Below are 20,354 nucleotides of genomic sequence, written 5' to 3' on the forward strand. Positions count from 1 at the left end.
TTTTTTAAAAATACGTCTGTCAAACAGGAGTAAAAAACAAAACACTACAAGCGTTTGATAAGTTCATCCTTTACGGTACTTCATTTACTTATATTGTAAAGATTTTCTTTATTCATTTATATTCGAATTTTAAAAGGTGAAAGTTGACAAGAAGAGAAATACCAGCCTTTGAGAATATGAACCAGAGGTGTGGAGGCCCATCTCCCAGCCGGCTCTGAGTTCCTGATGTGTGTCCTAACATTGTAATGGGAGTGAGGCGGGTATTCTGTTTTCTTGTTGTGCTGGAGCATGTGTGCACAGCGAGAACACACTAAGTCATGATGAGCACTGTGAAAGGAACTTCTTAAATGCCAGTGTGTATTTGTTGTTAACAAGACTGCAGGGGCTGGGGATACAGCTCAGTTGGAAGAGTCCTTGCCTTGCAAGCACGAGGCTGTCTAGAACTTTCTCTAGAATTAAGAAGAGATTTCACTTCTGCTTTATTTCTCTTTTATCTTACACTCATTAAGAATGGTGCTGCCGGGGTGCAGTGGCCCATGCCTATAATCCTAGCAGGTTGGGAGGCTGAGACAGGAGGATCGCAGGAGTTCAAAGCCAGCCTCAGCTATGGCAAAGCACTAAGCAACTCAAAAAAGAGACCTTGCCTCTAAATAAAATACAAAAAAAAAAAAAAGGGCTGGGGAGGTTGCTTAGTGGTTGAGTGTCCCTGAGTTCAATCCCCAGTATCAAAAAAAAAAAAAAAAATAGAATAGTGCCTACAGATGTTCAGTGGGAAAATGTGGGTTTCCTTTTTTCTTGTTGTATTGTTTAATTGTACATGACAAGAGAATCCATTTGGATGTAATTACACCAGCATGGAATACACATTATTCTTTTTCTGACATCAGTACCTCTCCATCTCCTTCCCTTTCTCACCCTCTGCTTCCTTCCCTCTATTGATCTTGCTGCCATTTACCCAGAGGTATTTTTTAAGTTCATTTCTTGTGGATGCCCATGAGGGTGAGATTCACTCTGGGGTCTTCATATATGAACATAGGAAAAAGTCACAACAGATTCATTCCACTGTCTGTCCTTTTCCTGTCCCTCCTCCCTTCCCTTCACTCCCCTTTATCTAAGGCATGGAACGTCTATTCTCCACGCAAACACACTTTGTGGGTTAGCTTCTACCTAACAGAAAACAGTCCACCTTTGGTTTGGGAGGATTGGTTTATTTCACTTAGTGTGATAGTCTCCAGATCCATCCATTTATGGCTGAGTAATAGTACCCTGTGACCTAAACTAACCCCTTCCATGTTGCTTGCGGCAAAGAGACTAAGGGGTTATAAAGGGAAACCAGTAATGACCGCAGTCTTATGACACCTAGGGTACTCCGGCAATGGAAGTGGTACTAAAATGTCAGACAGATGCCTGCCTCTTTGGGGCCCGTGGAGACTTGGGATAGAACAGGATGGATAAAAACCTCTTTTACTTAAGAAAAAGTTAATGAAGAGGGAAAGTGAGAACAATCCAGAAATGGGAACATATTGAGGCCTGAGCGTTCATGGCCCCGTGTGAGGAAGCACATTGGCTGGGCAGAGCTAGTACCTTGAGTCAAAGGAACCAGGCAGACATAGTCCCCAGCTGCAAGGTGGCACTGCAGCTGGGTCTTCTGTATTCTCAGGAGCCAAAGGAACTTGAGTCCCTGCCAAGAACGGTGCATGCGCCATACTGAGACTAGGTCAGCGTGAGGTTGGACACTCTGACAGCTGTGGCAGCTCCGATCCAAGACACTGAGGTAGTTCCTCCCAGGTAGCACAGGTGGCTGCCAACTCTATGCCTGAATTACCATTTTCTCTCCGTGACAACATTGGGACCTACTGTAACAGAGGAGACCAACAGCCTCACACGGATACCACCAATGTGCTACCTGGAAAATATTCACTCAGAGGGAACGTGGTTTGCAAGCAACCCCTCCCTCACACTACCCCAGGAGGTTTAGGGAGCTGGCCAGCATTTCCAATTAACTTGGGCAAATAGCAGCTGTTCTTAAATTTGATTCCATAATTACCTGGGGTCTTTAAATACCCTGAGAGATGCCACATTTCTGAGCTGCTCTATCGTAATTTCTGGAGAGGGGTTTGAGAGTCAGGAGTCAGCCAAACTTCTCCAGGTGATTTCAAAGTGCATCAAAATTGGAAAACAAGTAGATGATAGCCTTGCTCCTAGAGAGAGGTCTATGCCCAGCAAAAATAAACTCAGTATTTATCCTAAGGAGTTTAAAGACATCACACTAAAGCAATCCAAGCATTCCCCTGTTTAGAGTAACATAATTCCCAATAGCTGAACTATAGGACCAGCCTAGGGGTCCATCAACAGATGTATGGTTGAAGAAAAGGTGTTATAGAGACACCATGGAGTTGTATTTAGCCATAAAGAAAAATAAAATTATATCACTGGCAGGGAAATAGATGAACTTAATAAAGTGAAATAAGCCAAATCAGAAGGTCAAGGGGTGTACATTGTCTCTCTCACGTAGAAGCTAGGGAGGAATCCTTGGAAATCTGGGAATGGAACCACCATTTGACCCAGCTATCCCTCTCTGTGGTCTATACCCAAAGGACTTAAAAACAGCATACTACAGGGACACAGCCACATCAAGGTTTATAGCAGCACAATTCACAATAGCTAAACTGTGGAGCCAACCTAGATGCCCTTCAATTGGATGAATGGATAAAAAAATGTGGCATATATACCCAACCAGATTTTACTCAGCAATAAAAGAGAATAAAATCATGGCATTTGCAGGTAAATGGATGGCACTGGAGAAGATAATGCTAACTGAAGTCAGCCAATCCCCCCAAAAACAAATGCTGAATGTTTTCTCTGATATAAGGAGGCTGACTCATAGGAGGGTAGGGAGGGGGAGCATGGGAGGAATAGATGAATTCTAGATGGGGTAGAGGGGAGGGAGGGGAAGGGAAGGGGCAGGGGGTTAGCAAAGATGGTGGAATGTGATGGACATCATCATCCAGAGTACATGTATGGAGACACGAATTGGTATCAACAAACTTCATATACAAGCAGAGATATGAAAAATTGTGCTGTATATATGTAATAAGAATTGTAATGCATTCCACTGTGGTTTATTTTTAAAAAATCAATGAAAAAAAAAGAAAGATGTGTGCATGTGTTGCAGGGGGCGATCTCCCTAAAAATTCAAAGATCAGCAGAGGAAAGAAAGGGAGAAGGGAAGGGAAGAGAAAGAGAAATGATATTGGCCAAATTCTTTTACGTGTGGAGTGTGTGTACGAATATGTAACAACAAATTTCACCATCACGTTCAACTATAATACACCAATAAAAATATGGAAAAAAATTTCTCATTTGGGAAAAGGGAAAAAGGAAAAGTAGCAGTCTGTGGGCTTGTAGAAGAGCCAGAAATGCAGAATCCCAGGTCCCACCCCGACCTGTCTCAGAGGTTTCTGAATCCCAGCCCCAGTGCTTCATTTGCACATTAAAGTTTAATAAGTACCAGAATGTCCTTTAATGGGGCCTAATGGGACCTGCTAATTGTAATTATCTTGCATAAACGGGAAACTCTGAATAATGTAGCAACACTGATGGGGGAGGGGGGATAAGAATTGAAAAGAGACAGAGACTGGAGTAGGGAGTGGCCAGCAGAAAACAGGACAAAGAGGCTTCAAGAAATGGAAAGTTGCTGGTGGTTTCTTTACTTGCACAGGTTGATTTTCACACTGCAGTGAACTTTCCAGGTAGAGTCCTGTGAGCTGCTGGTTTCATTTGTCACCATTGAAAGCTCACGATGTGACAAGACCCCTTCAAACGCTTTACGATCTCATTAAGCTCCTCTTGATTGAGTCTCACCCACCTTGCAGAAGGTACGTAGGTTTTCTATCACAAACTCATTTCATAGCCTGGAGTGCCTGGAACATCAGCTTCATTTCCACCCAGTGACAGGGATCAGCAGGACTTCCCCATTCCCAAGGTCTCCCAAGACATCCCATCGTAAGCTGGCCAGCATACACATCTGCAGCCAGTGAAGCCCATCACACACCCACCACTCACTTACGGACAGGAGACACCAGCACCTCCCAGCCAGGGTGTCATTATCTGAAACTTTATTGTAATATGTTCCATGATTTTCAGAACATCACTGCAACTAGAAACTTGTATGCAAGGGTGATTTTTAGACCTGCAGAGTAAATAAAATATAAGAGAATGGAATTGTAACAATAGATACACCTTAATATAAATATACATATTGATATCCCACACATATAAAAGTCATGCTCTGCAAATACTTTGTCTACAGACGATCTGTGGGCTACTGGATTCCAAGATATCTTCAGGGATTTACACGTGTCCCATTCCTTATGGATATTTCCAGAGAGCTTATGTAGGTGCAACACATTCCAAATTTGGGGGAGAAAAAAAGTATCACAGAGCGATTTTTTAAAATATTGAGTACATCTTTTGTTCTACAAAGAATGAGCCTTTCTTAAATATTACAAACAGTGAAACAAATATACTAGCTTACAGATATGTACAGTTTACTACTTTAATATTTCAAAAATGCAGGAAGATAAACTATATAATATACATAATTTTAGATAGAGTGAACAATTCAATATTGCTCTTGTGTTGGTCTTGCTGCATTGTATGCATGCCAATGGCTTGTCACTGGATGGAGAGGGGACCAGTGGGGACAGAAGGGAACTCATGGAGCCCCATGCATAATCCCACAGTGCCATCTTCAAAGCAATATTTTGAGTTTTAGAACTTTCTAGGACTGGGTTAAAAACCGTTTGCACCCATGTGCAGTGTAGGACATATTCTCAGGAATCACCACTCCATATTTGAGGACGGGAACAAACACATGTTGAAATCCACCTGCTCAGTGCTACTAACCCCTCAAGTCCCACGTCAGTTGGGGAGCTCCTGAAAGACGAGGATGATATAACCATCAACATCCTCAGGTGGGTTCACAAAAAAGATGGCAGAATGGAGCCCCAGGATGGAGGCTTCCTTCCTTCCTGCCCTATAAACCCTCAGGCGAAGAACAAAGGGATGGAGTGTATCCTGAGTGAGCTCAGATTGTCAATAATTATAAGCTCCTCAAATCGATGAAGCCCCAAGCACTCAAACATGGAGAAATTGGCTTCCAAGGAAAGAAATCCTGACTCATTTTGGGTGGGAATTGGAAATGGGACACTTGGCAGGAAGCATTCACAATAAACGCCTTATTAACATGACAGCTGGTGGCAAAGATCATGGTTTACTGTTAGAAAGAACACACCCAACTCTAGACAATCCCCGTTGGCCATAAAGTTCTGTAACTTCTTCCATTGCCTTCACATTCGGGTGACAAACTAATAATCTCTGAGAATAGGAAAAACTATGTAGGGACACGTTGAAAAACACGTTCCAGAATATCCAACAACGAGATCTCACGGGGAATGGGATGGAATACTACGGAATGGCCTTTGGAAGGCACCTGTATGAAGCATTTAAAGAGGGCCTGGGAATGGCCCAATGACATGAGCTCCCTGCTGGCTCCCTTCCTTTCTCAGCATGATCATTTCCCCAGGAAAAGACAAGGGAACTCTTTTCTAAATCCCAAAGAGATGGTAAGACCGTGAAGCCAAGGAGACTCACTGGTAGAGCCCCGGATGAGACCAGGTAAGAGAACTGAATAAGAAAGGACTAAAGGAAACTAGGAAATACTGAGAGCCCAAGTATGCTTTGGAGGATGAAGGTGTCTATGTGGCTGTGACAGGAAACCCTGCACAGGAAGGGTCATCAAAATAGCAGGTGCAGAAGGCAGTTTGTGTAACATCTCCAGCTGGGAAGTCCTGCCTGGGGTTGGCACTGATGCCCAACATCCAGGAAGACCCTGTCTGCAAGAAGCGTGCACTGCTGCCTACCCAGATGGCCAAGAGGATGATCCACCAGTTGGGGCAGGCATGCATTCTGCCAACTAAAACAGGAAAACTCAGGCTTTGTGGGAATTTCTCAAGAAGCAGAGCCCAACCACCATGGCAGAACGGTTAAGGTGAGTAGGCTCTGCCCAGGACAGAACAGCCAGCCTGTGTACAGACACCATCACCTCCCATGCCTCCTGCAGGAACTAGCAGTGGCTGGAATTTGGTTTGAAGTATTAAGGATGCACACACAATCATTAAGAGAAGAGGACCATGGTTTCTAGGGTGGACACTGCATTGAACAGGTCTTTAAGGATGTGTGTAATAGAACATGCAAGAGTTTGCTATTGATTAAATGCATTGTCCAGGAATACAGTCCTGATTTGGATAGGTCATCAAAAACACAGTGAACAACTTCTGTTGCAAAATATTTCATGAAGGTGCAAAGTGTAGCCTATACATGTTCACGTCACTTAGAAAAATGATGTGCTTCTGGTCACTGGATGGCCTTTGTTGGCTGTTACCCAGCTGGGTACAGATCAAGTTATTGAAGAAGAAAACAAAAATCTTGGAGGGGCCAGGGGAATTTTTTTTATTCTAAAAATAGCTACTTTATTTGCTTGAATTTAAAATCTGAGGGGTAGAAGTTACAGCCCTCAGGGGCGAAAGGAAAGAAACTTCACATTCTAAAACCCTCAAAGTATAACACAGGAATATTATTGCGATGTTTGAATAATGGTGTCACAATACCTTTACTCAAAACTTGAAGAACTTCTGACACAGCAGTGTGCTATGCGTGAACTCATCCTGGTAGGTGAAAATAAATAATGAGTCGTCAGCTAACATGACACTAGCTCACTAGGTCTACAGGAGGTGAATACATCCCCTTAGGGTAGGATCCGGTGGGAATTAACTGAGGATGCACATCCTTTGAGGAAGGCTGGATTACTTTATCTTTAATACAGTTAAAAATCTATGGAGGGGAGCCACCGGGGTTCACTTTGGACCGACTGGGTTTCCCACCAACTCTGCCTGACGGTTCCCTCCTCCCCCCAAAGACGTAATTGACTTCTGAGCAGAGAGAAACGGCTGGTTTGGAGTCGGTGCCGGGTAGCTCTGGCTCTCTCTCGTGCAGGCAGGTGACATTCAGCCTTCCCAGCTTCTGCTGCTTTGAAGGGTATGAGTCTTCCTACCTCCTCGTGGCAGAGGCCGCCCTCATCAATGACCGTGACCTCTCTCAGTTCCCTGGGATGCTGAGCGCGCTGGCTTTGGATGTCACCGCCTGGCAGACGGGGCGACTCCACAGAGGGGTGGCTTATTGTCACTGGTGGGGGGTGTGGGATGCCTTCTTGGGGACACTAGGGCGGGCCTCGGTCAGGTGCCAGGTTCTAACACGTGGGCATCGGACATGCTGCCCGGACAATGGGTTCACGTGGGGTGGGGAAGGGGCGAGGCCGGGGGACGCAGGGGCTCCTTCACATGACCACGCACTTGCCCTTGAGCTTCTCTTTCCGCTTCTGCTGCTTGCTCTTTTTCCCGTCGATCTGGAGGCTCACGGTCCTGCGCTTCTCCAGGTTGAGCAGCTCCTGGAACAGCTCCTTGACGTTGTGGTTGAGCTTGGCCGAGGTCTCCATGAAGGCGCACTTCCAGGAGCGCGCCAGGGCCTCGGCCTCGCCGCTCGGCACCTCGCGGCTGGGGCTCTCGTCGCACTTGTTGCCCACCAGCATGATGGGGATGCTGTCCACGTCCCCTTTGATCTCGCAGATCTGCTGGTAGATGGGCTTGAGCTCCTCCAGGGACTGCCGGCTGGTGATGGAGTACACCAGGATGAAGGCGTGCCCCTTGGAGATGGACAGGCGCTGCATGGCCGGGAACTGGTGGCTCCCCGTGGTGTCGGTGATCTGCAGGGTGCAGATGCTCTTGTCGCAGCTGATCACCTGCCGGTAGGTGTCTTCCACCGTGGGGATGTAGCTCTCCCGGAAGGTGCCCTTCACAAACCGCAGGACCAGGGAGCTCTTGCCAACGCCCCCGGCCCCGAACACGGCCACCCGGTAGTCGTTGCTCTGCTCAGGCATGTTGCTGCAGGGCTCCCACCGTCCACCGGGGACACCTGGCGGAGGAACCAGAAGTGGAGAGAATGAATTTATAAAAAATCAACTTTGGAAAGTATGACTTTGCTTTCTTTCTGACTCTGCTTCCACTCTCCCAGCCCAAGAACAGATTTCTTTTAGAAACATCCACGATTCTAAATTCAATAAACGCGCCCGATCCCCCGTCTCCCAGAGGGCAGCTCATCTGCGCAGGAGCCAAACTGGAACCAGGCTGTTTCTCCTTCTTGGATCCTGACTCTGAGCAAGTTTCATCACACACAGACCCTCTGCTCAGGGAGAAGATGCAGAGTCTTCCAGATGGGGAAGAGGGGTGGGAGGGAAAGGGGGGCGAAGGGGAAGAGCATGGGTGGTGGAGCATGGGAAGGAGACCCTCCTCATTATACAACATACATGTATGAAGATGTGAGTTTGGTGTCCACGTACCTTATAGACAGCCAGAGATATGGTAGAATGTGGTCTAAAGGTGTATTGAGAATTGTAATGCAAAATAATAATAATAATAATAAAGAGCTCATGTATACTGGCATAATTTGGAGTGAACAAATTTTATACACAGAGTTACAAAAAAATGGTGTTGTGAATGGATAATTATGATTGTAATGCACTCCACTATTGTCAGATATGTAAGAAATTTAAAAAAAAAAAAAAAGGAGATGCAGAGTCATCCCAAGAGGGACAGAATCAAGGATAGGCAATGGGAGGAGATGAGAGATTCACCAATGCCCTGAAGACACAGACACACACACACACACACACACACACACACACACACACACAGCATGTGTGATTTTTTTTTTAATATTTGGAGGGAGGAATGAGGAAGCTTTTAATATTTATTTAAAGTTCATGTTAACTCATGAAATCCTACCACCTTGAAGAAGCTGGTGTCACTATTTCTGATGTGTCATGTTGAAACTGGAAACACAGAAGGGCTCAGGACGACAGTGTGATTCAGCCAGCGAGGAACAAGACTGGACACCAACCAAGGCACTATGGATGCCAGGCCAGCCACAGGCTGTCTGTAGAAGGGCTGGTCATGGTGTCCTGGGCATTATTCAAGCAGAGACTATCACCACCATGTAGACAGACTTAAAAGTTAACTAAGAAGCTTGGGTAGTCGTTTTATTCATCGAACCTAAAATGATGTGTTTTATTTTTAAGAATCACAAGGAATGGAATATCAGCAGGCTCGCTGTCATTAAAATTATTAGCCGCCATTAAAACTGAGTAGAATGGACCTTCCTTCCATCACAAACCTGACCCCTGGTCCATGGGAATTGTACATGTGTTTTTTTTCATTTATAAACCATCAAATATCTTTTATCCTGTCTCCTCTTTGGCAAGGAAGGACATAAGATGCAAAAAACAAAGAAATAAGCAATATTCACATTTTTTAAACTAAAACAGAGAGGTAAATCTAACGCAAATCCTGGAATCCATTCATTTCTGCAGACAAGCATTGTACTCATTTTCCCCTTTCTATTCCTAGAGTAATTATGGAATAATAATAAGCATTGCTGAGCAAAATCATTTTCAGAGTCCAGTAAAAATTATTAAACATAATTAACAATGGGAGGAAATGGGTTTAGGCAATGAATATATATATAATCTCCTGGCAGACAGAATGTCAGATCAAAGTCCAGACTGCAACCTCCCGTCTTCTGCTTTCCACACGCACATCTGCCTACAAATTAGCTCCATCAAATCCTCAGTTGTTCTTGTGCATACTTTGGAATCCTAGACCTACAAAGAAGTATCTATGATAAAAGAAGAAATAGAAAAATGTCAGGAAGTTCATTAACAAGAAAAGACTAAAAGAGAGCCTGCTGAAGAGTTTGATGAAGTGTATTCAATGCTCATGAAATAATCAAGATCAACCCAAGAGTGTAGGGTTGGGACAAATGAAATAAATTGTCATATAAGTTAAATCTAAAAAAAAAAAAAATCAGTGGCACATGGAACCTGATTGGAAGGTCCTCTGCATTCTCCAAGTGAGGCTTGGACGCTGGTTTTCTCACTCAGAATTGTTTAGTATTATGCTTATTTAACTCCAGAACTGAGTCCAAGAATCTAGCTGGAAGAAAACCTGTCCTAACAAGCCCCAAATCCCAATATCATCCAGAGATCTCTAGGTCCACGGGATTTGCTTTTTTTATGAGTTTGCTGAATATGGGAGCATTTCTTTTTGGTGCTAAGGCATCTCCATAATAAAACTAGCAACCAAAATAGAGATAGCAACTACTAAACATAAAAAGAATCATGGTGACTGTTTTTCATTTGTCCAGATAAATATCAGTTGAGCTTTGGCTACAGGCCAGGCTCTGGATGAGGGAACAGGAGACAACTGTGCAGAAGCGAGACCGATGCAGTGTCTACTCATAGAGTTCAGAATCAAGTGAGGCAGACGGAATAAAAAATATAACTTCACAAATATTTAAAAATGTACATCACAGGCTGGGAATATAGCTCAGTTGGTAGAGTGCTTGCCTTGCATGCACAAAGTCCTGGGTTCAATCCCGGGCACCACAATCCTGAGTGATATATATAGATATAAAACTAGTTCTGCAAAAGAGAGATCTAAAGGAACCACCTGATCAGACCTGGGATATCAGGAATAATGTCCCTGGTGGGAGATCTGGGGCAATAACTCTGCAATGACCTCTGTCTCAAACAAGTCTTATTCCAGCTGTAAATAATATTCCCTCACCTTAGAACTATTCGTGTATTTCACAAGCTTTCTGCAATACCTCCTACACACTATGCAACCTCAATGCTCACCTTCTAGCAGTAGCTAGCAGAAAACCTCAAGAATGGAAACATGACACCCCATGTGGAGGATGCTATCATGAAATTACAAACAAGGACCCAAGAAGAACGTAGTGGGGCATCGGATTCTGCCTGGAGCCCGGGAGGCAACTCACCAGATGGCTGGGGAATGAGAAGCATGTCCGTCAGGAGAAAGGATTTTATGGAAAGGAACAAATACAGGAAATAACACCGACATTCATCTCGGGGCAGGAAGTTGGTGTTAACTGGCATCTGGGAGTGGGTCTGAAGGAGCCAGCGTTATTACCCAAAGGGAAGACACGGGAAGGAGGTCTGGAGATAAGGTAGTGGCCAGGAAGGAGCTGCAGAGGGGCCCGGCTTGCAGGGCAGTGGGGGGAGACACCTGGTAGGTGACGGGGCTTTTGTTTAGAAGCTCAGCAGAGATCTACAAGCTAATGATAGATACAGGGATGTCATCCACACAAAAATAGCACTCAAACCTACAGAGCTCCCCCAGGAGGGAGTGGAAGGAGAAGAGCAAATGTCAGATCTGACTTGTACGATTAAAAGAACTCGTCGAGTTACTGAAACCGTCTGCATTTGAGTTGCATGAATGATAAAGTGGAGATGATAAGCCCCCTTCTTCACAGGGCTGCTGTGGAGGGAGGGTGTGCGAGACGGCACCACTAGGCGCTCAGCACAAGCCCCAGCCACGGGCTGTCTGGCTTCTTTCAGGAAGGATCAAGCAGAGAAGGGTCACCAAGGAGCAGGAAGATGGAAAGGGAGGAAAATGAGCAAGAAGGCGACAGGAAGCCCAGGGAGCAGGAGGTAGGAACACCGTCCAGAGGGGAACCGTAGCTACCAGCACCTTGTGCAGAAAGAACACAGACCTCCAGTCAGAATCCTGACCCTCCACCTTAAAGCTGTAAGGAAGAAAGAGCAAATCCAAGGAACACGCAGACTACAGTCTACGTTAGATTTACAGAATCATTAAAGAATAGAGGAAAATCAACAAAACCAAAAGTTTGGTGTTGGAGACAAATGAAAGAAAAATGCTAGAGAATTTGTGCTTTGAATTCACTCACTACAAGGCTAAAATAGTCCACACAGCGTGGTACTGGCACAGTATTGACATAGAGAGGCCTAGAATAGAATCCAGAGTCCAGAAATAATCAATTGATTTTTGACAAAGCTCCCAAGGAAATTCAATGGAGAAAGAATAGCCCTTTCAACAAATGTGCTGGGCGTCCGCACGCAGAAGAATGACACTGGAGCCCTCCCTCACACCATATAATGAAGTGACACCAAACGGATCAAATACCTAAGCTAGAAGACTCTCGGAAGAAAACACAGGCCTAAACCTTTATGATGTTGGATTAAATAATGCTTTTTTCTTCTTTGTGCTAAACTTAAACTACCATTAATATTTCAGCCCCATAAAACTAATCAGCTTCTTACACGCTTCCCAAGTGAACTTTCCAAATATTCGGTGATGATAGTATTAACAATAGTGATTTTTATTGAGCACACACTATGTTCCAGGGATAATGGTTCACTGTGCCTTGCACGTATCTTTTAACACTAACAACAGCCCTACAGATAGACACACGAATGCTCCTTTACAAACGTGAGGAAACGGGAAAAGGATGAAGTAACTTTTCTGGTGGTACTGAATCAAGCCCATAACTGTGAATGCTAAATATCATACTATGATAACAACTCTCATATTGTCTTTTTAAAAAAAGTACTTTATAGATGTGTCACTACATTGGTGAGCAATAAGATTAAAACCAGGCAAATTTGACTTTGGCAGAATTAAACGACACTATCAAGAAAGGAAACCCACAGGATGGGAGAACGTTTTTTAAATCATGTATCTGAAATGGGATTAATTTCAGTAATTCAACAACCAAGGAACCCAATTAAGAAGTGGGGAAAAGAGTTGAATAGTCATTTCTTCAGAAAAAAAAATATATGAAGGCATATGGCAACATTCTCAATATCACTAGTCATTAGGAAAATACAACATAAACAAATTTAAAGCTTATCAAAATATGACCTCATACCCACTCAGATGGCTGCAAATACAATAACAAAAACAGACACCATCAAATGTTAGTAGGGATGTGGAGAAACTGGAACCCTGGGGCATTGCTAGTCAAGATGCAAATGGTCATGCTTCTTTGGAAGACATTGTATCAGTACCTTAAAAAGGTCAACATGAAATGATCATGTGACTCAGAAATCCCCCTCCTAGGTACACACCCATAAGAAATGAAAACACAGGGTTATGCAAGAACATATACATGCATGCTCACAGCAATGTTCTTCACAGTAGCCAAAGAGTAGAAACAATACTAATATCCATCAACGTGGTGGATAAGTGAAATACAATGTAACAAGGAAATATTACTGCAAATAAAAAGGAATGAAGTGCTGACTCGGGCTACAACGTGGCTAAACCTTGAGAACATTAGTGCAGATGAAAGAAATGTTAACCAGAACACGCACACACATGTGAACCCTCTTATATGAAATATGCACCATTGTAAATGTATAGAGTCTGCTGTGCCTTAAATCTAAGTATTCTCCAAAGATCCATGTGGGAAAGGCTTATTTCCCAGAGGGGTGCCACTGGGAGGCGGTGGAACCTGACGGGAGACCTTTGGGTCATGGGGGGGGTGCTTCCTCAAAGGAGACCCGGGTCTCTTTCTTTTTCTCTCTCACTCCACAGCCATGAGCTGAAGTTTTGCTACTCCTGCCACGATACGCCACCAAAGGCCCAAAGCAAAGGGGTCAATCCTGGACTGAAAACCTCTAAAACTGTGAGTCAAAATAAACCTTTTCTCACGATAAGTGAAGTACCTCAGGTATTTTTGTTATAGTGACAGAAAGCTGGCTAACACAGCAACAGAGGTGTATTTGTGGCTTCCTGGACATACAGTAGACAGGCACTGGGGAGAAATGGAGAGTGACCATTAGTGGGTACAGGGTTTCTTGGGCAGTGAAGATGTCTCAACGTTAATTGTGGCAATAATGTCAGAACTGTACGAATATGCTAAAAACTACTGAGGTGTACGTTTTAATTGGGAGAGTTATATTGCCATAAAGCTGTTAAATTAAAAGAGAAGCAAGAGTTGATGGCCTGTAATAACAGGCCATGGATCTCTGTGTGAAAAAAATAACATATGAAAAGTAAGAGGCTTCGCTTTATTCCTAATAGCCAGATATTGGGAGCATCCCAAATACTCACAATAGAAAGCATGGGCTCCATCACACCCATGCCAGGAGAAATGGTAACCCTGAATGACAACGGCCACAAATACCCAAGGGCAATGGAAAAGACACCGCCTCAGCACCTGAGTGAACCTGGCCTTCCGGGCCCTAGATACGCTGAGCACCTCCACGCGGGTGAGAGCCCGCTACGGGCTGTTATATAAGGTCACTACCTTGATGATCCTGAACGATGTGATTCATTTAAAATGATCACAGAAACAAAATCTCAAAATTTGAAAGGAAAAAAATCATAAAAAAAACTGGGGAGTCCAAGAGGATCTGTTCTCCGTCTCCCACAATTTGAGGAAAATGAGGTCAGGGATCAAAACTGAAAGAAACAGGAAGCAAAGTTTTGGGTTGGAAACACAGGAGCTAAAGGAAGATGAGCAAGGGTTCCTATAAGTGATACAGTGGGGTCGGGAAGAGGTCAATCCCGCTGCTCAGGGTGTGGCCATGATGAAAGTTGAAGAGATTGCTAGGAACTAGATGAGAAATGCAGATGTCTCTTTCTTGAGACCTGGAGATTCAGGAACGGGGAAGGACAATTAATGGGTGAAGGGTCAGGTAGAGACCAGAGGAGCAGGAAAGTTCTATATGGAGTTGGTGGTGGGTAATCATGAAGCACATCCGGAAGGTGGCAGGTCCCTGGGGCCCAGGGTGTGCGTGGTGGCAGGCCTGTCCTCAAAGACGGCAGGAAGGAGAGCGTGGCGGCGGCAGCCCAGGATGCTCACATTCAACCTTCCCAGACCACCCAGACCACTGAGCTCACCAGCAGAGCAGGAGAAAGCCGCAGTGATCTGTGTTTAATAACCACCGACAAGTGGTGAACTTCAAAACAAGCAAGAGATAACAGTGCGTGCACTTGATTACCAATATGTAAGGGAAGTGTAAAATGTTCTTTTGTCGAAACCCAGGCCCTTTCTGTGGACGACCCCACTCTGTCTTCTCAGAAACAACCGCTGTTAGAAAGATTGAAACCATTCTCCCTTTCTGGCATCTGACCTCATGATTTTAAATCATGCACTCATGACTTGAATAAATCTTAATGTCCTGACTTAATGATTGGAGACCATATTTATGAAATTAACAAATTACATTCCCTCATGTCTTATTCTGTTTTCAGTGGCTATAACTGAATCTCAGAGACGGGATAATTTAGAAAGAATAAAAGTTAACTGGGGTCAGTAGAATAAATCTGACACAACTTTTCTAGGTACACATATGAATCTTACCAATTGTGTACATCCACAAGACAGGGGTCCTAGTTAAAATAAGATCTATTCCATGATGGTTATGATTATATCAAAATAGATTCTACTGCCATGTATAAATTTAAAAAGCCAATAAAATTTAAAAAAAATATATTTTCTAAAAGTTAGCCAGGCATGATGGTTGCATGCCTGTATTCCCAGTGGTTTTGGAGGCTGAGGCAGGAGGATTTCGAGTTTGAAGCCAGCCTCTGCAATCTAGTGAGGCCCTAAGTAACTCAGCAAGACCCTGACTCTAAGTAAAATATATTTAAAAAAAAAAGGCTGGGGATATGGCTCAGTGGTTAAGCAACCATGAGTTCAATCTCTAATACAAACAGAGAGAGAGAGAGAGAGAGAGAGATAGTTAACTCAGCTTGGAGATCCAAGGGGTTGTATCTGGGAGGGCCTTCATGCTGTGAGGGGTCTGCATCACCCTGAGGGAGCTCAGAGCATCCTGCAGCCACACAGTAAGTGTGCTGCCTTAGGCTCTCTTCTTCTTATAAAGCCACCAGTGTTATCACGGGGGCCTCATCCTCCTCACCTAGTCTAACCCTAAGTCCCTCCCAATGTCACCTCCACATACCATTAACGTGCGACCTCAGGGAGCAAACCTCCAACACAGGAGTTCTAGGAGACACACTATTTTGTGGTCCATTACCTGATGTTTGGGTAGTCACGCTATATTTTAAAGCATATACCAATCATTAAGTTTTGAGAGACAATACTGCAATTTATTCTAAATTTTATATCTATTTATTTATGGTACTAGGGATCGAATCCAGGATCACTTAACCACTGAACCGCATCCCCCAACCCATTTGTATTTTTCATTTTGAGACTGGGTCTGGCTAAGCTGCTCAGGGCCTCGTTGAATTGCCGAGGCTGCCTTTTGAAAGTGCAGTCCTCCGGCCTCAGCCTCCCTGAGTGACCGGGAGTACAGGTGTATGCCACTGTGCCCGGCTGTTCCAGAGTATGAAATCAGCCTCCTGTGCGTTGTCTGCAGGTCGTTTCTGAATCCTGTCGACAGTGGCATTCACCGAATCTTAAAATATTTTTCACCACCAAAGTGGACAGCAGATTGGAGCCCTGAGGAGAGAAAAGAGCAACTTCTTCCTTCGAGCTTTGCTAATTGAAGGGCAATTTTCTGTCTGTAACACTTTATTTTACACTCTTTATGGATTATCTTTTCCCTAAAATAACTCTCTCTGTTGGCAACTTTAAAAATCTCAATTTGTCTGTTTCCTTGAATCCACTGAATGTGTTGGTGTAAACATTTCTGACAAACCACTGTAGACGTTCTATGACTTGGGTATGATTTCCGTGTCCCTCGAGGGTTCAAATACTGAAATTTACACCCTGATCGGAGTCACTGAGAGAGTAGAAACCTAATCTGATTAAGTGCTTAGAGGTGGGGCTTTTTTTTTTTCTAAGAAATTGGTTAGTATTGGATGAAGTCATTAAGGTGGAACCCCAGGACAGACGTGAACACACACCCGATCACCCGCTCCCTGTCTCTTGCCGTGTTCTGCCCTGTGCCACCTTAGGACACGGACCAGATACAGCCCCCCCTTGACCATGCTCCTCAAGAACCATGAGCCGAAATAAACTTCTTTTTCTTTATAAAGTAGTCTGCCTCAGGTATTACATTATAGTAATGAATAATGAGCTAACACAGATGTTATTAAAATATATGAGTGTGTGCCCGCTCACTGGATTGATGAAATTCAGAAATACAGCCAAGCTAAATTCAGATTCTTTCTTCTTCAGATTTTAAGGGTTATTTTATTTTTGACTTTAGCATCCAGCGTTTTGATCATGAAATCCAGAGTCAGTATGATTCTCTTTCCTTTGCAAGAAATTATGGATTTTTTTTTCTTTCTCTTCAAAAGAGTTAGGGTCCTCACTCATCCCACCTGGAAGTTATACCACTTAATCATCATGTATCTAGAACTGCTTTTGAACTTTGGAGGGGAGGGGGCAGAAAGGGCAAAAAAAAACCCTGGTTTTTGTCTGCATCTCAGGAAAATTTTCTTCTCTCTCTCAACATGACATCATTTCCACCCCTGTATCTTTTCTTTCTATAGCTTCTGTTAGATGATAGGTTGATGGTTTCTATTCTTGATTCCTCTAGAAGCTTCTCCCTTATATTTTCAGTAACCTTTCTTGTGCCGATTTTTTTTTTTTTTTTTTTTTGCTTTTTCATAGAAGCACTTTCTTATCTTAGGAACAACTGTGATACCACACTGAATTTGAATGAGGATGCTCACTGAAATTGGCTGCTCCTGTTCTCCTCCCTTATCTAAGATCTCTCTGGCTCTGTTCATTGGGATTCTTCTCCATCACACTGTTGGTTTCCCCCGATGCCTGTTGGTCTCTGGATTTCAACTGGACCTAGGAAAAGACCATCCTAGCTACGGAGGTGTGACCATAAATTCTCTTGGATGCACCGGTCTACTGACCACAGCCCTCCCCCCCACAGGAAAGCTGTCTGGAGAACTTTAGATGCAGAGATTCATTTCTCTCTTCTCAACACTTGGTGGGACTGACTGTCGCTGCAGTCCCTTACACTTCTAAAAAGCGTACGCACAGACAGGGAGAGGAACGGAAGGAACAAGGAAAGGAGATACTCTACCCATCCCCACTATCAACTGATACAAAAATGCATGTCAATAAAGAATTCAGAACTTTTTAATAATGAAAATCAGGTGAGGGGCTATCCTGGGCACTAAGGATTCAGATTCTAGGGAAAATAGATCTTGATTTTCTGGGTCACGAAAGGTTCTCACTCAAACATCCTTTGAAGAAACTTAGGTCCATGTGAATAAGATACAAGGAAGACCTCAGGGGAGACACACCCACAGTCGTTGTTCTCTGTGTTGTACCCAGCATTAGACCTGTTTAAGAAAAAGCAAGTATAGTCAGTCCTCTGTATCGGTGCATTCCACACCCGCAGATCGAACCGACCACAATCAAAATAATTCAAAATAAAGAAGTGCTGCCAGTATTGAACACGTAAAGACATTTTCTTGTCAGTATTCCCTAAATGATGCCTGATAGTGTTCACATTACCTGAGGCATTGTAAGCAGTCTAGTGATTATTTAAAGTAGAAGTATAAGTTCTATGCACAACTATTCCTTATCCCAGACTTGAGCGTCTTTAAGATTTGTTCTGCTGGTGGTGGGAGGTTGTGTTTCCTGGAACCCCGTGGATATCAACAATGACTATAGTTGAAAGCAGAGAAAAATTAAAGAGCAGAAGAATTCACCCCTTTAAAAGTAAACATTTGGAAATGCCTGAGAATTTGGTGTACTTTCCTGCCCCAAACAGCCCTCTGTATCCTGAGCTTAGAGGAGCATGTTTTCATGGGTACATAGATAATCTCTGATCCACTATTACCCTGGTGGCCCATAATACTTTCTCCAGATCATGACACTGAATCATTATTAACTTGAAACAAATTCCACAGGTAGAGTTAAACTAGCTCAACTATTTAATAGTTTGAAAGCTCATTTAAACTATTAATCATACAAAGTGAATGAGTCAGTTAACTCAAAGAAAGGACGATTTCTGATATCACAACATGAAGCAGGATACCTTCCCAAGAAATTAAGAAATAATTTTCAACAGGGTTTAAATTCTCTAGGAAGATATACCTCTCTAGGTAAGGCATACACTTTTGTATATTTTTAGAAGCTCAGTTTAAATAAAAGTTTGTTTCCTCTACTTTCTTAGCTGAACCTAAACGTGAAAGATTTGTTTAACAGTGGGAGATCTCTTTCTGACAGTAAAAGATATGTAATAGTAAAAGCCAACGCCGATGGTTCATCTTTCTCCAGAAATGCAAAATCCTCTCTCAGGAATCTTGTTTTATGATGTTTGGAGACAGCCCATCCCCTGACCCCCAGGTACAGAAGTGGTGGACATGGCCAGGGGGTCTCAGGTGCTCATTATAAGATGCATAATATTGGAAAGAATGATCAAGTGGAAAGAAACAGGTTACTTCTTGGAATAGAAGAAGTGGAATAAATGATTTTTAGGAGTTTCGTTTCCAAGAGACCAATAAGCTCACAGCTTAAGATTCGCTGACGTTTGTTTGCAACAATTTCATTTAGGATGAAATTAGGTCCCTGGATGGCCAGGGACCACAGAAATTGTTCTTAGAGATATTTTTAAGACTGCCCTGAGCCTGATTATGTTGGGATGATTTCTGTTTTATTGCTTTTATTTCCATGAGGGTATGGGGAATGAAAATCATGTACATAATAAATATTATGGTCGCTCTGGTTAAGGACCAATACCAGTGCAGCAGGCTCATCCCTGGAGGGAAATGGAAACTAAAGAGTAAAGTCTCCCTGGGCACCAGCCTCTGCACCTGTGGAGGAGGTACACAGCCTGGTCACGGTGACTGGGAGGACACTGTACCCAGCTCAGGGGCCCCCTTCACGGCCAGCAGATTGGAACACAGGGCTACCGGCGTGTGTGCTTGGATAGGTTGATTTCTAGTGTCAGCAAAATACAAGACTTACAAAATGGGCAATTGACTAAAAACAATTTTTTTAAAAAATATCATGAATAATTGTATTGCTCATTCTCTTAATACCATGTTAAGAATCCACCTCCAAATCCCAGGTTGTGAAGATTCACACCTGTTTCTTCTAAGAGTTTTACGGTTTTAGTTTCTATATGTAGGGCACTGATCCACCTCGAGTTCTTCTTGTGTGAATAACTTCATTCTTAACTGTGGATACCCAGGTTTTCATTTGTTCTCCGAGAGACAATTTTTTTCCCCATTAAATGGTCTAGGACCCTTGCTAAAAATCAATCAACTGTAAATAAGAAGGTTTGCTTTCAGATTTTTAATTCTGTCCCACAGGTCTACATTTCTACATATATGCCAAAATACACTTTTTTTTTGTTTTTATTTTTGTTGTTTTTTTAGTTGTAGCTTTGCTTTGCAATAGGTTTTTGAAATTTGGAAGTCAAAGTTCTCCAACTTCATCCTTTTTTGAGATTGTTTTATCTATTCAAG

At 43.3% G+C, this 20,354-nt stretch overlaps 1 protein-coding gene across 3 annotated transcripts in view; it reads right to left on the reverse strand.

The window, feature by feature from the left end:
* Positions 1–4,101: 4,101 nt before the first annotated feature.
* The window catches only part of Diras2 (DIRAS family GTPase 2), a 31,172-nt gene continuing 14,919 nt past the window's right edge, over positions 4,102–20,354 (reverse strand). For 2 of the 3 annotated variants that reach the window (XM_021720143.3, XM_021720142.3), the window contains exon 2: positions 4,102–8,031. In XM_021720143.3, the coding sequence (XP_021575818.1) occupies positions 7,397–7,996 (600 nt within the window). In that variant the 5' untranslated portion in view covers positions 7,997–8,031 and the 3' untranslated portion in view covers positions 4,102–7,396. Of the gene's footprint in view, positions 8,032–17,996; positions 18,219–20,354 lie in introns of those variants that run through there. The other variant, XR_013430001.1, reaches the window with a different exon arrangement.

The sequence above is a fragment of the Ictidomys tridecemlineatus genome, chromosome 13, assembly GCF_052094955.1.
Source record: "Ictidomys tridecemlineatus isolate mIctTri1 chromosome 13, mIctTri1.hap1, whole genome shotgun sequence".
Taxonomy (NCBI): domain Eukaryota; kingdom Metazoa; phylum Chordata; class Mammalia; order Rodentia; family Sciuridae; genus Ictidomys; species Ictidomys tridecemlineatus.